Genomic DNA, 18086 nt, shown 5'->3' with positions numbered 1-18086 from the left:
GCCTAGAAACATCTCTTGCCTCAGTGACTTGAAAAATAATGTCCTGAACCAACTGAGACAACACCATGGACTAGCCTGTTAGGCTATTTTTTGTTATTTTTTATTATTTTTAAATTTACATCCAAGTTAGCATATAGTGCAACAATGATTTCAGGAGTAGATTCCTTAATGCCCCTTACCCATTTAGCCCATCCCCCTCCCACAACCCCTCCAGCAACCCTCTGTTTGTTCTCTATATTTAAGAGTCTCTTATGTTTTGTCCTCCTCCCTGTTTTTATATTATTTTTGCTTCCCTTCCATTATGTTCATCGGTTTTGTATCTTAAGTTCTCATATGAGTGAAGCCATATGATATTTGTCTTTCTCTGACTAATTTCGCTTAGCATAACACCCTCTAGTTCCATCCACATAGCTGCAAATGGCAAGATTTCATTCTTTTTGATTGACAAGTAATACTCCATTGTATATATATACTAACCTGTTAGGGTGTTTTTAATCCATCAGCTGACCTATGTCTGTAGCTGCCCTTGTTTTCAAATCTACTTTAAGTAAGATGCTTTTAGAAATGGAAGAAATAGTAGAAAAGTTGGTCAAAAAAGATAACCAACTGCAAAGCCATCATTCAGGCACAACTAACCTTTTAATATATTCTATCCTGAAAACTCTGCTTCATCGTCAACCTCAGCTGAATTTTTTTTTTGCCTTTGTTTTGTGAAAACAACCACAAAGGTCTCCTTGACCAAAATGCATATGTACTGCTTTCTCTAAAATCCCTGCAATTTAGTCATCTTTAGCTTTAGAAATTATTCAATTCTTGGCTTTCACAGAGCTTACCAAAGGACCAATTAGTGCCAATTTTGATTCATGTAGGAGCCTTGGACATCTTGTCCATCAGGAATGCGAGCCTGCCAATTTATTTCACAAAGGCCACTGAACAACAATCTGATAACATTTATTTTAACTAACAACAGACACACATCTCGAAAATACCTGAACTAGCTATTAATCACCCCTGTGAACTTTTAAAGAATTAGTTAAGATTTTAAATAAAGCATGGCTAATGAAGAGGTGCTTTGAAAAGCTATGAAGCCAAACATGTTTATAGATCATGTGCAATGAAAGAAACTGTTCTGACTCTAAGGCTCTAAGGTTTTGCAAGGATGCAGTGACAGCTCAGTGTACAATTAAGGGGGGAAAAAAACAATTCTCCATAATGATTAATTATAATGAGCATTCCTTAAAAATTGAACATCCTGAAGCTTTCCATGGAAAGTTCAGGCAACACAGGTGACCTTTAAATAAAAAGCCTGCTTTTCATCAAACGTTAGAAAAATGCATTCCTACCATTTTTAAGGGGATGAGGAAGGGAGTGAATTTACAGACAAAGAAAACTCAAGTCAAGAAATTTTCTTAAAATCCAGACATGTGAATCAGTTTGCTTTTCAAAGGCTGTGGGAGAAAAACACCTCTTGGCAAACGTACTCAATATGAAATAGTGTTGTTTGCCTGATAAGAGACAGAAAAATCTTACACAGTTTAGAATTGTACATGGAGTATGGGACTCAATACAGTTTTACTCAGGCTACAAAAGAGATTTGTTCCTAAAAGGTTACATTTGTGTTGAATTGATGTAAATGGATTAATCCTGAAGGTCAGGAAGGCCGTAAAAAAACCCTACAGTGAGTCCTTCTACAAAGCAAAATATCTTTGTCAAGTGAACAGTCACTTCCTAATATAGTTGCTTAGATTTATAAATGTAATGTTGGCTTAAAACACAGGATGATGCAGTAATAAAATGAGGCATTAGCTGTTTAGAATAGTTTTCTTCCTAAAGAGAAATCTTTGGTGGAAAGGAAATCTAGAATGTACAGCTGCAAAAACTGGACTGTTGTTCACCTTTGTTGCTACCTTGCCATTTTAAAAGTTAGAGCTTTCTTATGACTTCTAAGGGGCTAGTGGTAGTTCATTCTCTGGGAGTAAAATGAAACAGGATCCATTTTGAAAAGGGGAGAGGGATCATACCATCAAATTGAGGTCAGCCTCTGGAGAGACCTTAGGTATTATTTAGTCCAACTTTTCCAGCACCCTGGTAAAGAAACAGAGATCCAAGGAGGAGCAGACTATAATGCAACTACTAGGAGGGAAAAGTCTGGAAGGGTCTGTGGCTTTGGGGAAGAAGCAGGGAAATGTCTCCCCACTAACCAACATGCTGGGAGAAAAGCAGGAAGCAAGTAGAAGTGGCCTGATGACACACCAGACCATGAAAGCCCATTTCCCCGACAGTACCAATAGCTACAGGAAATTTGCATGCATCAAACCACCTTCTAGAAGTTACTTTACTTTGTTCAGCTTGCTTCCCCACTGGATTTCTAATACACAGAAGTGTTGATTCATAGCAAATGCTTACTAGATGGCCAGGAACCTTGAAGCATTCCTTTCCCAATGTTCCACTGCACTTGAAAAAATGTTTCAAGTACAGCATCAGGACAAAGACTAAATTATTGTAACAATAGTGGCATCTTATACAAAAATCTCAAGGTCCCTGAGAAATACAAACATATATATATAGAAGATAAGCAAAGCTTGGTTATATCATAGTTAGGGGAAAATAACGAAGGGGGGGGGTGGACAGAACATATCCAACGAGAAGCCATTTCATCTCAACATGAGTCATGCTAAACATCTGTGTCTGAATGGAAACTCTGTTTTCAGCAGTACATTGAGAGGAGCTAGAAAAATGTAAACCTTTAAGGGGGGTGGGGGGGTGAAAAGGAGATCGTGACCTTCTAAAATATATGAGAGATAATGACGGTAGCCAATTTACTCATCTCATCTGTTTACGCTTGTAAAAGATGATTACAAAAGCATACTATTATTAACTGCAAATGAACACGTCAGAAATGGAGCTGTGATCGCTCAAAAGGTGTGCTTTTTAAAGTGAAGTACACCACTCTGAGTACTGAGAGTCTAACAAGCTCACGCACAATGACAGATGTTTTGGTACTTTAGGGACAGAGAGAGACTAGGGGCTTGGGGTCTCGCTCTACAGTCCGGGATAGGTTTTTGGCACCACACAAGAATCATGCTGGCCAGCCCCACCCAGCCTGGGTTGATTTCATGTAAATGTTGGATGCTAAAAAGGAACAGCCCGTGATCCAAGTGACAGCTGTATACACAGTTGAGACATCAGTGATCCAGGGAGCTAGATATAACAAAAAGTGCCTTATGGGTTGTGAAAATGTTACTAATCTATTGAAATATGATCTAATAGTCTACTTTAGAATACAGAAATTATTTCTTCCTCATGCCTTCAAAATGGTCTTGTCTCTAAAGCACAGAAATAAAAGACGCTTGACTATAATCTAGGATATACTTTGTCTTTTGTCAGCAAACTGCTACAGGAGCTCCTGCAAGATCATTGGTTATATACCGGCTATACAAGTTCTCCTGTAAGCAAAAAAGCTTACTCATTTATATCATCTTGAAAATGACACACTTAGAGTCACCCCTCAGGTGAGATTCCAGCTATTGTAATGTCATTGGTTTTATATCCTTTCAGATCTTGAAAAACAAACATGGCTCCCAAATGGTATAACTATACATGTGCTAGTCTATATCTTATTTTAGAGGACTCCAACATACTGCCTGAGCGTTTCTTTCTTTCTGAAGCACAATATCTGTCCATCATCCTGTCATTCAGAATTGAGAAAATGCTGTCAACTGAAGAACACAGAACAAGAGTAATAAGTTTTTGTGTTCAAACACCAGGCAGATCACTTTAGATTTCACCCTAGGGGAGCAATTTTCCTCATTTAACAGCTATATTAGCCTTGCAGATAGATATTTCAATTTATCAGTTAATGAATTTTTCCCCATATAATTTACTCTTTGTCCTCATACCTACCAGGGTAGTAAGTATACCAGGATGGGGCCAAGAATGAGCATTTCTCAGAAGGGTGGGGCCAGTGTTCCAATTTGTCTTTATGGTCTTTGTGGATGGTTTTGTTGTGTTTTTAAACTGCTACCTGGATTCCTTGACAGGCTACCTACAGACACTCACTTTACATGTTATGATTATTATTTTGAAGAGATGTTACATGGAAATATCACTGATCATTCTGCCAATTCAACACTGACTTGAAGTTAATTACATCTACTTATGAAACCATTTTTCAAACATCCTTCACAGTATCAAAGAGAAGCATTCCAGCCTCTAAAACCAAGTCTGAGTGATGTAAATCCTACCTTTCTACTAACTTCCGTCATAAAATTAGAGACATGTAACCCAAACAGAGGTCCCAAACAGGCTCAGTTTAAAACCATGGATGAAGAAAAAGAGGAGGACAATAGCCGGCCCTGTGGTGGCTCACTTGTTTCATCATTTGAAAATTAGGTGGCTCTTACCACTGGTCACGTCCCTCATCTTCATGACCACAGGGATGTCTCTTGTTACCGAAGTTACTCACCTCTATGCTTTGGGACCTCTAGACTTTGCCCTCTTCTGGCTTTGATATGGGCATTTTCACCCCTTTAATTGGGAATTCGACTGCAGTAACATGCTTCACCAGTGGGGGTCAACTCTCCAACTGTCCTACTACCAGAAAAGCCCTATGTTAGAGGCTTCTGCTTATATAAAACATACTCATTACTGATCTTTGACTTAAAAATTCTCTATTAAAATTCTGTAATCATCTCCTGTTTCCCCCTGTGGCATAAACATATGCAGCTCTTTGCAGTTCAGGTTAAATTTAGATACTTACGGTGAATACAAGATTTCATTCTTGTAAGAAAAGGCATATTTCTATTTGACAGTGGGAAATTTCCCCAAGTGAAACATATGCTTTCATAATATAGACTGACCCTCTCATAAAGGAAATCTACAATACAAATACTTTATATATAAAGATAAACCATAAAACAAAGGCTTTCCCACAATCCTTTTTAATAATGACTGTATATTTAATATGGTCTCATTACATAAACAAATAATGCACATTTATTGATACAAAGACACAGAAAAATAATTTAAAGACATATTCCAAAATGTTAACAGTAGTTATCTCAGAATGGCATAATTACAAATGGCTTGCCTTTCTTTATATTTTTGGAACTTCCAGTTTTCTTTTTCAGTAAATTAGAATTACTATACTATTATGGACAAAAAGTTTAAATGTATACGTGCATAGGTATATATTCCTTTTTATTCTGGTAAAATACACATAATACGAAATTTATCATTTTCATCCCTCTTAAGTGTACAATTCAGTGGCATCAAGTACGTTAACAATGTTGTACAGCATTCAGTTCTATAATTTTTTCATCACCCCTAATGGAAACCCTGTACCCATTAAAAGCAGCCAGCCCCTCCCCCAACCCAGGGCCCCCACTAATGTGCTATCTCTCTGGAGGTGCCCATTCGGGATATTTCATATAACTAGAACCACACAGTATGCGGTCCTTTGTACTTAGCTTCTTTTCCTTAGCATACCGTATCCAAGGTTCCTCCATGTAGCACTACTTCATTTCTATTTATGGCTAATATTCCATTAGATGGATATACAGCATATTGTTTATCCATTTATCTGTTGATATGCATTGGGGTTGTATCTACCTTTTGGCTATTATGAATAGTGCTGCTATAAACATCTGTGTACACGTTTTTGTTTCAACATCTGTTTTCATTGGGGGGGGGCGGTATATACCTAGGAGTGGAAATGGCTTGGCATATACCTTTTTAAAAATGCTTTTAATCAAGTAACCATGCCTTTTCAGAATTATTAAGGGTAACCTTTATGACATCATCCCCATAATAATACCATTCCATTTTTAGTTATCGACTATGGTATATTTTTTTAAGCCCAAATCATTCTCGTACTTAAAAATGTAATTTTCACGCTTACTCTTTGGGAACAAATTTCTCTTATGCTAAATACTTCAAGCTATGATGAACTACCTGAAAATGACAGTGTATTCCTCTTGGCATAGCCATTCTTACAGTCCCTAATTCACTTTCAAATACCTATATGTTCAAAGTACAAAACTATATGTATTTTTGTTGTTATTACTTTAACCAGAAGGCATCAGTAAATAGATGCCAATATTTAAGCCTTAAGGAATGCATTAAATATACAATATACAGTGGCGCCTGGGTGGCTCAGTCTGTTAAGCGTCTGACTTCGGCTCAGGTCATGCTCTCACAGCTCCTGGGTTCGAGCCCTGCATCGGGCTCTGTGCTGACAGCTCAGAGCCCAGAGCCTGCTTCCCATTCTGTGCCTTCCTCTCTCTCCCTGCCCTACCCCCACTCTGGTTCTGTCTCTGTCTCTCAAAAATGAATAAACATTAAAATTTTTTTAATAAAATAAAAATACAATATACAATGTATGAAGGTTAACTTTAGCTGTAGACTGTACTTGAAATGGGCTAAAGAAGAAGATGGTGTTCTCTGAACCTGCTCGTAGTTATTTAACTACTGTTGGACTCTCCCATTTTTCCTTCCCTCCAAAATACATGCATGCATATTCATGCAATATACATTCGTGTCCATGCCACACATACACAGCTGCACATGTGCAAACCCCCACATGCTACAACTGTACTTCCAAACTCAGTGGTAGCAAGTAAGAGTAGGCATGGTTTTGTAGCTTGGTCATCCCTTAGATTTCAGGCTTGCTCCCTTTGTTATTGCTTCCACCCCTACCACTATACACACAGCACTCTGTAATTCAGAAAGCAGAAACAAAACTCTAGCTAGAAAAGAGGAAGCAGCAGCCTAAAACATTAAAAAAAAACCCAAATTTAATATTTGTTAATAAGTGAAGGATATAATTTGGGATTATTTAAAAATAAAACACTAGGGAGTGCTCCTGTGATACTGGTAGACTTCTCTTAAAGAAAAATTCAAATAGGAACAATGAACTTATAGAAAACATTCAATTAAGACATTTTAATACTGTGAAAGGTTTTACACAATCCAACTTGGCTACGATCAACACGAGCAACTAGTTTTATTTTTTCCTTTACAAAAAATCCCCAAATGTTTTCATATTCTGATAATACTTCAAAAAAAAATACAACCCTATGTACTACAAAACTCAAAAGGAACTCTTGTTCTACTCTCTGCAGAATGTTTTTTAACAGCTCAGGTATAACAATTTATATCATAGAGATTTTTTTCCAGTGAAGATTAGGAACTTTATAAATGGCGTATTCTGTAAGTGGAAAACTGAATGGCAGTGGAATAAGTTGTCCCAAGTCTCACAAGGAATCAGTGAAAAGCCAAAAATAAAATTCATATCCCATAAATTATCAAAATAGTGGTCTGTCCACAAGGAAAAATACCTCAGTTACCATGGGGGGGGTAGCCATTCTAAAAAGGCAATAGAATTAAAACATGTTCTACCATAAAGATATAGCTATGTCATATATGAGTGTTTATGTGAGAGAATGCTAAGTATATGAGAATGCTAAGTATATCACCGAAGTCCCATTCTTTCATTCGTGGAGTACTTATTTCTTTATGCTTTGTGTATACTTCTTTCCTCTGCTCTTAGACTATAAGATACTTTGTGGTGAGGACCAAATCTGAGGATTTTTGTATATGTAGCACAGTGCCTTGAATACAGTAGGCATTCAGTAATGTGTCCATGTTTGTGTGTGAAATTTCATGGACATACAGTCAGCTATCTCCTCCCAAATCGTGGTGAGAACCTCTGACCTTCCTTAAAAAGCCAACCCCACATACTAAAGAATAAAAAATATGCTCGATGTAGGTTATTTCGATAATGACAATGCTCAGAGATACCCAAGATGTGACCTTAACATTATTTCCCAGCATGTTTAACTGCATAAATTAAGGTAGCCCAGAATGAACTGACATGATTTAAGTGTAGTTAACCAAAACCTTGTCTGTATCCACATATTGATTTCCCCAACTGGTGTATTATTACCCTGTTTTGCTCCTTGCTTCTGAGGTGTATCCTGTGACCACTTAGCTGCTTGGAGGCCGTTAAAACCAAAGTATATCAGAATGGAAAAAAGAAGAAAACTAAATTCCAATCAGTCCTTCTTACTACTTATTAACAGCTTTTATGAGGTGCTGTGGCTAGAGTAATAGGATAGAAATAAACAGCAACTTCAGTTTGGGGATTAAAACAACACATGGCACTTTGCCTTTAAAAAAAAAAAGAAAAAAAACAACAACTCCTTCACCGATATCTCATTGATCAGATGTGAGGTTTATTTGTCCACATGACTCTCCACCTCCACCCCACTAGAGAATGGGCCAACAGAGTTGGTTTTGGGGCCTAATTTTTAACATTTACTCAGGAATTACTTTCATGTTTCCTTAAGAAATTTCTACAGTCTTACCTCCCAGTCCAAATAATCACAGACATCTTCAAAGTTAGTGAGCAGAGAGACTGAGCAGAAGAGCCGTGGTAACTCATCCCTTGTCATTGGGGGAAAACGGCTATCTTTAAGGGCACTGTTGAAAACAAAGCAAATATTAAAGTAATGACTACATATGAGAGAGTCCTAATTTCAAATGCAGACAATCATTTAAAAAAGGTAAGAGACACACACAAAAATATCCTTAAGGTGCCAAAAATGCCAGTGATCTTCAAATATATTCAAAGATTTTAGAAGTCTTTTTTTTTTCATTCAATAGACTGTTTATTAGCCAGTCCTGTGACCAGTTGTAAAGAGTGAATGATCAATTACATTTCCTTACAGTCATTTTCTGCACTTCCCTGTTACTTGTAGAATATGAGAATATTTTAGTTTACTTTTGAGAAGAATAAAAACCAGACCAGTGGACATTTGGGGGAAGATTTCTAGATCTAGGGCTGGTAGAAAAAAATATATATGGTTAAAAAAAAAAAAAGCTCACACTAGGTTGGCCAGTTACCATAGAACAGCACTCAGAGTTCAAAAAACATCAAAATTTCATTTTCTTCAAGCAAAAGAAATCAAAGAAAATTAAAATAATCATGCAAATTACTGACTAAAAATACAAGGCTTTCAGGCCCCCTATAAAGGGTAATTCAAGATATGACTCAAAAATTGTGAAACTACAGGAAATTGGGCTAATCTAGGAAATAAAAGTATGATTAGGAGACCATTAATCACATCAATGGATTTCTGAGTACATCAACTCTGATTGGATCCTGTAATCAAGGGTAATATACTACAGTGCCAAATTCTAGAAAAACCCCTACTGTAAAGGACAAAGATGTTGGAAGACCATAATTCTTCCTGCAATAGAAGAAAAGACAGAAAATACACAGATATGCACACACACAGTGACACCATATGTTTCTTATACTTTTAAAAGAAACTACTTCCTGGTCAAGAAAAACAAACACACCTCTGATTACACTTTATGTTAATGGCACTGCTGGCATTTGTACCATTGATCTTCAAATCTTCAAATCCAAATGTCCTATATTAGCAGCCAGACTTAGAAAATGTTTTCATAGATTAATCCCTAGAAGTTCGAACTTAGAGCCTACAAACTGCATTGGTTATAACAAAGTTCCGTGGCCTTTAGAAAAAACTTAATTCTTTTTTCAGGGACTTCCTCATTGCTGGATTTTTTTTTTTCATTTTTCCATCCCTTCCTTTGCATTCTGAAACTCATTTACTGTATTGTACAAATATAACCCCTATGTTTGTATTTTTTTAATGCTTATTTATTTTGAGAGAGTGAGATAGACCATGAGGAGGGGAGGGGCAGAGAGAGAGGGAGAGAGAGAATCCCAAGCAGGCTCTGCACCATCAGCATGGAGTCCAATATGGGTCTTGAACCCACGAGCCGTGAGATCATGACCTGAGCCAAAACTAAGAGTCAGAAACAACAAATTGACTGCGCCTCCTCACCCCACCCTGCTGGTGCCCCTTATTGCATTTTAGTGCCCGTTCTATCCTACTATACAAAGGAAAATGCTTATAGAAATATATGTTCTACATAAAGTATAAAGGTGTTTTCCCATTCAAGGATCCAAGATGAGCCAAGGAAATCAGGAAATCTGTGATAATTTATACTCTGAGAACAGCAATTCACTATTTTATAATTTAACAATATACATTTTCCACAGTTTGGCCTCTTTTACTTTCCCATTGGCAGATAAAATTTAAAAAACAAAAACATTTTCAGGTTCTCATCCAAAACCAAGATAAAGACGTGTATGTGTGTATAACCAATACCCTCTCCCCTAACAAACACACATACTGAACAGAAGTTCTAAAACATAGAAGAATTCCATGAATAAAAACAAAAAGGCCAACCGTATTTTGTCTTCCTATTAAAAAGAGAAAAACAGAGAGGGGAAAAAGCCTTATACATTAGAATGCTAGAAAATGTAATTTTTTAGGATTATAGATTTTTTCCTCATGGTAAAATATACATAACATAAACTTGACGGTTTTAACTATTTTTAAGTGTGTAGTTCTGCGCGATTAAGTATGTTCACAGTGTTGTACAACCATCATCACCATCCATCTCTATTAACTTTTATCATCTTGCCCAACTGAAACACAGTATCCATCCAATATGAACTCCTCCTTCCTTCCAGCCCTTGGCAAAAATGTAAATTAAACATACTTTTATAATTTCAAGTAATTATAGTAATAGAGTCATTAATGTTTTTTTGAAATATAACAGCTTATGGAGATATAATTCACATACCATAAAATTTATCCATTACTGTATACAATTAAATGAGTTTTAGTTTATTCACAGAGTTATTCAACCATCGCCACTATCTAATTTTAAGGCATTTTGTCACACCAAAAAGAAGCTACATACCTGTTAGCGGTCAGTCTCCATTCGTCCCTGCCCCCAGCTCCTGGCAAGCATTAATCTAATTTCTGTCTATGGATTTGCCCATTCTAGATTGTCATGTAAGTGGAGTCATACAATATGGGGACTTTTGTGTCTGGTTTTTTAGTATAATGTTTCAGAGGTTTCATCCATGCTCTAGACCATGTATCAGAACTTCATCTTTTAATTGCCTAAAAATATTCAATTGTGTGGCCATAACACATTTTGTGATCTTTTTATCTGGTGAAAAGCATTTGGGCTGTTTCCACTTTTTGGCTACTAGGAATAATGCTGCTGTAAACATGAATGTATGAGTTTCTGTGTGGACATGTTTTCGTTTTTCGGGTCATATGGTGATTCTGTGTTTAACTTTTTTAAATGTTTACTTTTTTTGAGAGAGAAAGAGAGTGCATGCATAAGCAGGGGAGGGGCAGAGAGGGAGACATGGAGAAAGAGAATCTGAAGCAGGCTGAGTCGTCAGCACAGAGCCTGATGCAGGGCTTGAACTCATGAATGTGAGATCATGACCTGAGCCAAAGTTGGGCACTTAACAGACTAAGCCACCGAGGCGCCCCTCTTACATTTAACTTTTTAAGGAACCAGCAAACTGTTTCCCACAGCGGTGCTACCATTCTACATTGCCACCAGCAATGTATGAGGGTTCCAATTTCCCCCTATCCCTACCAACACTTGTTACTGCCTGCCTTTTTAAGTAATAGTGCTAGATCTCCTTTAATGAAGAGGTTTTTAAAAATCTATCTCTAGCTTTTAAAACAAGACACCTCCTGAAGTCGCCATACTGTTAACTTCTCAACACTGTGAAGCAAGTCATTTTGTTTATTTCCTAGAAAACCAACGAAAGGTAAATTTTAGTAATGCAATTCAAACTATTTCAAGTCAATGAAATTTTCAAGAACCTAAAATGTAACTCCCATGATATGGAGCTTGTTGCTCAATCATTCTGGGGGGAAAAAAAAGATTAGAACAATGAGTAAGTGAGAGAATACTGGTAGCATGGCTAATAAGAGAAACTCACAGTCATGCCTCACCATACCAGGACTCAAATATATTAACTTCAAAACTGAAATAGTGAAGGTACATTAGTCATGATAGAAACAGTCTGATTTTACCAAAACAGTCATTCAAACAAGACTTTTATTCTGGCACCTTTTTTTTTTTTTTGGAACTCTAACTTTTCATTAAATTCATGAGCATAGAAAAATTCCAAAAGGTAGGAAGCCCTCAGTATTTCTAAATGCAAATTCCTAGGGAAAAGAACTAGCAATGAAAGCCTAGCCAGGGTTTAAGGGATTATAAAAAAGATGAAAAATGCAGCTGGAGACTGACCTCAGTCAGAGCTGCTAGGCTGGTGTGGACAGCTGATAAACAAGAGGATTCGCCTCCCTCAGCCCTGCTCTCTTTAGCAGATAGAACGTGCAATGTACAACTAAAACTATGGAGGGGATATGCTGTCTCGAGTTGGGCAGGGACTTGCTCGAGGCGACCCAGCAAGCTAGTGACACAGGTGAAATACAACCCCAAATATCTGACTCAAGTCCAAAATACTCTCTAGTATCCATACTTTAGTTGCCACCTGTGAATGAATTAGTATTTTCTGTAATTTTAAAATTAAATGCTTGCCTTACTCGGCAATTCTGATCTCATACCTGTACTGCCTCTGCCTAAAGAAGATAAATAATAATTTAATAGCATTCATTAGTAGCCAAAGGGTAAATACAGTCAGACTTCCTGTCTACTAGAAATCTGCAGGAGCAAAAAGGAATGTAAAATATTAATATCGTCCATGGAAAACATTTTATACCAGCGTAGTGTCTGCCAATTTAAATTCTAGGCAGTCTAAGAAACTGACAAACAAGGAGATCTTGTAGTAAATTCATATGAAGTTCTCTTTGCTACAATAGGAAGCCATTTTCTCATGTTTAAATATTGCTAGGCGAAAAGAAAACCCCACTTATACACAAAACCAGCTGGCTGCTCCATCACCCATGTGATGGATGGGTAAGGTTAAACAACAGTTTAATTCACATACCAAATTCAAATATATTCAATTCAAATTGGCACCTTACCAAGAATATATTTTACCTAATTGAGCAGCAGCATTAACATCTGTCAAAGTTAATATCTAATGTTAAATAGCACTTTAATGAAAACGAACATTTAAAAAAAGGAATTAAGAGTTTAGCTATCAAAGAATCAAAGTTTGTGACAGTGCCTGGAAACTATGAGGGGGGAAAACAGCTGAAAAGAGACAGTACCTTAGATATTACAAGGCTCATCATAAATGATATAGCATGCAGCCGAAATGATTTAAGTGAAACTAGCTAGCTAGCCATTTACTCACTCATTCCTTCATTCCTTCACTTTCTAAAGCTTTGAGGACTTTAATCAGCTAACCAGTAGAAAGTTACCAAACTCAGAAGTGCTTCATATTACAGGCCATCATTTTTCAGGACAAGGAAAAACAATTAAAACCCAAATTAACAATCTCTGTTTGGATAGGTGAAGAAAAGCAAGTCAAGCATGCATTAGTCTAAAATTTAAGAAAAAAACAAGTTTTTTTCATGAGAGGTTTCGATCATCTGGAAATTCTGCCATTCCTCATCAGAGATCCTGGAACACGTGTGGCATGTCTGAATTCCAGAAACTTAGAATGCTAGAATCCTAAACCCAAATCTGAAAAATTATCCATAAGCTCTCCTTCACATTAAGTAGGAATTTTAGCTTCCCATTAAAAAAAAAAAAAAAAAAAAAAAAAAAAAAAAAAAAAAAAAAAAAAAAAAAAAAAAAAAAAAAAAAACAGATGTAAAAGAGAATGCAAAAAAGTGACCATGCATCAAACCTAAGAGTAGAGAAGAGCAGAAGAGGAAAAGAGGACAGGATTATGGATAAGGAAGAAGGGAACCCTCTTTTGGTGAGTGAGACAGGCCAGTGATCCAAAAGGAAATTTTCAATTGTAAGCCACAGGTAAAGTGTTACTTCATTGGGGGATGCTTTTCCCCTTCAGACTACTAAATACAACCTACTTAGGGCTCAATGCATATTAATGTTAAAATGTATTGATTTTAACATATATTTCAAAATGTGATATGATGGGTAATTTGTCGGAAATGGAGGAAACAACTAAGGGATGGAACGAAAGTAAGGGAAAGAAAGGAGGGACAGAAAAGTAAAGATGGAGAGGAAAACAAGAAATAGGAAAAGGAAGTGGGAGGCAAAAAAGGTAAAAAAAAAAAAAAACAGAGAGAGACATACACACAAAAAGACAAACAGAGAAAGCAAGGAAGAGTGGAATGTAGAAGGGAGAGAGAAGGAAAGTGCAATGGGTCCTACAGGTTTTCATATAAGTTATTTGGTTCCTATCCTATAGGATTCACTTAGGCTTTAGAGTGTTATCATCCATTGCCCTCTGATTAGTGTAAACTTTTTTTTTTTTTAAGTTTACTCATTTATTTTCAGAGAGAGAGAGGGGGAGGGAGAGCGAGCAGGGGAGGGGCACAGAGAGAGAGAGAGAGAGAGAGAGAGAGAGAGAGAGAAAGAGAGAGAATCCCAAGCAGGTTCCGCACGGTCAGCACAGAGCCTGACAGGGGGCTCAAACTCACGAATCATGAGCTCATTCCCTGAGCTGAAATCAAGAGTCAAGACGCCTAACCAACCAAGCCACCCAGGCACCCCATGATTAGTGTGAACTTCTTGAATTGCTCTAATCTCAAGTTCTTAAAAGCCTTTACTCTCTGAGATAGCTACAGCTGCCCACCGGGAGGGAAAAATACTCTCTGAGCTGCATGCTGTGATAACCACAGCAATACTGTCAAGAATCGGCCTCCCTCACCAGAAGTTCCTCACCTCACCTTTAAGTGAGGAGACTGGGTTGAGTCTTACTTACTGGAGCAGAACTACAACTGGAAAACACAAGATACAAAAAGAAACAGATGGCCACGTGTTTAGTGTGGATGGCAGGTGTTCCTCATTTCCTTCAGTATAATGTCCACCTAATGCTATCTGCAGACTTTCTGGATTTACTCTATCCTGTTTTTAGAAATGAACCACTAGGAACCGTTTTTGTTTCATTTTTTTTTTTTCTGATGAAAATCTATTGAGTATAATGAACATAATTTATGACCCAGGTTCACCTTTTTTTAATTGAGCTTTAGTTGACATACAATATATTAGTTTCAGGTATACAACATAGTGATTTGACATGTGTATGCACTGTGAAAGGATCACCATAGTAAATCTGGTTACCATCTGTCACCATACAAAGTTACTACAATATTATTTACTATATTCCCCATGCTGTACATGACATCCCATGACTCACTGTATAACTGGAAGTTTGTACTTCTTGATCCTCTCCACTCATTTCACCACTGCTCAACTCACAACTCCCCTCTAGCAACCACCATTCTGTTCTCTGCATCTATGAATCTGGGTTTTGTTTTGTTCGTTTTCGTTTTGTTTTTTAGATTCCACATATATGAAATCAAATGGTATTTGTATCTCTCTATAGTAGCATAATGCCCTTAAGTTTCATTCATGTTGTCACAAATGGCAAGATTTCATTCTTTTTTATGGCAGAGGAATGAATTCATCCTATGTGGGTGTGTGTGCGTGTATTACATCTTCTTCATTCATTCATGCATCAATGTAGACTTAGGTTGTTTCCATATCTTGGCTACTGTAAGTAATGCTGCAATGAACACAGGGCTGCATGTATCTCTTTGAATCAGTGTTTCCATTTTCCTCCGATACCCGATACCCGGTAGAATTCCTGGATTGCATGGTAGTTCTACCTTTAATTTTTTGAGAAACTTACATACTGTTTTCCATAGCAGCTGCACCAATGTTATTGGTTAGTTATTCTTGTCTAACTTGCATGCCTTTTCTTTCTTTCTTTTGCCTAATAGCTTTGCCAAGGCTTCCAATACTGTGTTACTAAAAATGGCTAGAGTAGGCATCCTTGCCTTAGAGGTCTTAGAGGAAAATCTTTCAGCTTTTCACCAATGAGTATTATATTAATTGAGGGTTTGTCACATATGGACTTTATTATGTTGAGGGTATGTTTCCTCCACACCCACTTTGTGGAGAGGTTTTATCATAAATGGATGTTGAACTTTGTTAAATGCTTTTTCTCCATCTCTTTAGATGATCATATGATTTTAATCTTTCACTTTGTTAATGTGGTGTATTACATTGATTGATTTGCGGATGTTGAATTGGAATAAATCCCATTTGGTTATGGTATAGGAGTCTTTCAATGTACTGCTGGATTCAGTTTGCTCATATTTTGTTGAGGATTTTTACGTCATGTTCATCAGGGATATTAGCCTCTTTTTTTTTTTTTTTTTTTTTTTTTGTGGTGTCCTTGTCTGGTTGTGGTATCAGGGTAATCCTGGCCTCATGAGTTTGGAAGCATTCCCTCCTCTTCAATCTTTGGAGGAGTTTGAGAAGGATAGGTATTAAATCTTCTAATGTTTGGTAGCATTCACCAGTGAAGCTGCCTGGTCCTGGACTTTATTTGTTGGCAGGTTTTTGATTACTGATTTAATCTCCTTTTTCTAGTGATCTAGTAATCAGTCTAATCAGATCTCCTATTTATTCATGATTCTATCCTGGAAGACTGTAAATTTCTAGGAATTCATCCATGTCTTCTAGATTGTCTAATTTATTGGTGTATACTTGTTCATAGCAGTCTCTTGTGATCCTTTGTGTTCTGGTTGTATCAGTTGTAACTTCTCCTTTATTTCTGATTTTATTTATTTGAGCCCCCCTTTTTTCTTGGTGAGTCTAGCTAAAAGTTTTGTCAATTTTGTTTTTTCAAAGAAACAGCTCTTAGTTTCACTGATCTTTTCTATTGTCTTTCTGTGTCTATTTCATTCATTTCTGCTCTGATCTTTATTATTTCCTTCCTTCTACTAACTTTGGGTTTCATTTGTTTCTCTTTTTCTAGTTACTTTAGGTGTAAAGTTGAGATTTCTCTTATTGGTTGAGGTAGGCCTGTATTGCTATAAACGTCCCTTTTAGAATTTCTTTTGCTACATTTCATAGATTTTGGTATGTTGTATTTCTATTTTCATAGAATGGTCAAGACCTTGTATCCTGGAGTCAGATATACCTGCCTGTGGATTCTGGCGGCATTACTTACTAGCTGTGTGGCACCTGGGCAAGTCTCTTAACTTGCATGAGCCTCAATTTCCTCATCTATAGAACGGTGATAATAATAGTACCTACATCACAGAACTACAGTGACAAGTCAATAAAATAACAATACCTGCGTAAGTGGCTTGCATCCACTAGGTGCTCAATAAGTAGTGGCTGTCAAAGAACTTTCACAAGTTTATGCTCACAGGACTGTCCCATATCATGGCTTGGGTGAAAAGAAGGGAGCCCCAAGAATAAGAATGACCCTTCAACCTTGATACAGGGGAATCTAAACGTTATCTTCTCTAGGATTTAAATGTGGCCATCTCAAGGAATAGGGACTACTTTTCCAGGCATGGTATTTTTGAGAAGCCTTAATTTCATTTTCTTTCATTTTCAAAATACTTATTAAGCACCTGTTACACTCCTTTTATTATGTGAAGAGCCAAGAGTATATAAGAATAGTAGATTAGAAAACAATATATGGGTATATGTAAAAAATTTATCAAAATCATATGCATTAGGAATGCTGGAAGGAATGATCAGACAAGGTTCATTTCTTTTCTGGAAGGATCTGTCTTACACTCTGTGCTACTGGTTTACTGGTTACCAAGTGACCCAGAATTACAGGTAAATTTACAGAAATGAAGTGTATACATACTTTTTTTCTAGTTAACAAATTTGCTACATCAAGTAATATGCTTCTTCATTAAGAATTTCTATTATCCTGCAGGCATGTATTCAAATATTGCTTTGTGACTTTTAGTTTTCCTGAACTAGATTTTTAAAAATCTCCAGAGCAGGGATCAGTCTTTTACTTCCATACAGGAATAGTTTACCAAGAAATGCAGTTCCCTGAACTGTGATCAATTTATCTTCAATGGATTTAAATATATTATCATCTACCATACTGGTTATGCTACATCAAAATTTTTAGGAACAAAACAAAACACTCTCTGAGCAGCAGGCACAGAATGAGATGTGCTTTCCTTTCTAAACACCTGGCTTAAATGTTTTGATTCTTATCAGTAAGAAAAGTTTGATCACATACCCCCAATATATATATTTATTTATTTATAAAGTATATTCATGTGTTACTATCACTAGAT

The 18086-nt window shown here is 36.7% G+C and overlaps 1 protein-coding gene across 2 annotated transcripts in view; it reads right to left on the bottom strand.

Annotated features, from left to right (window-relative positions):
• AMMECR1 (AMMECR nuclear protein 1) overlaps window positions 1-18086 on the bottom strand; it is a 108026-nt gene that overhangs the window by 11189 nt on the left and 78751 nt on the right. The window contains exons 3-4 of one of the 2 annotated variants that reach the window (XM_039233497.1): window positions 8367-8481; window positions 6407-6714 (exon numbers count right to left, since the gene is read on the bottom strand). In XM_039233497.1, the coding sequence (XP_039089428.1) occupies window positions 6646-6714; window positions 8367-8481 (184 nt within the window). In that variant the 3' untranslated portion in view covers window positions 6407-6645. Of the gene's footprint in view, window positions 1-6406; window positions 6715-8366; window positions 8482-18086 lie in introns of those variants that run through there. The other variant, XM_039233495.1, reaches the window with a different exon arrangement.

Source organism: Hyaena hyaena, unplaced genomic scaffold, assembly GCF_003009895.1.
Source record: "Hyaena hyaena isolate Hyena2069 unplaced genomic scaffold, ASM300989v1 scaffold_77, whole genome shotgun sequence".
In the NCBI taxonomy this organism is placed as follows: Eukaryota; Metazoa; Chordata; class Mammalia; order Carnivora; family Hyaenidae; genus Hyaena; species Hyaena hyaena.
Note: the sequence above shows the minus strand (reverse complement) of the source record. Positions and strands in the feature narration are given on the sequence as shown.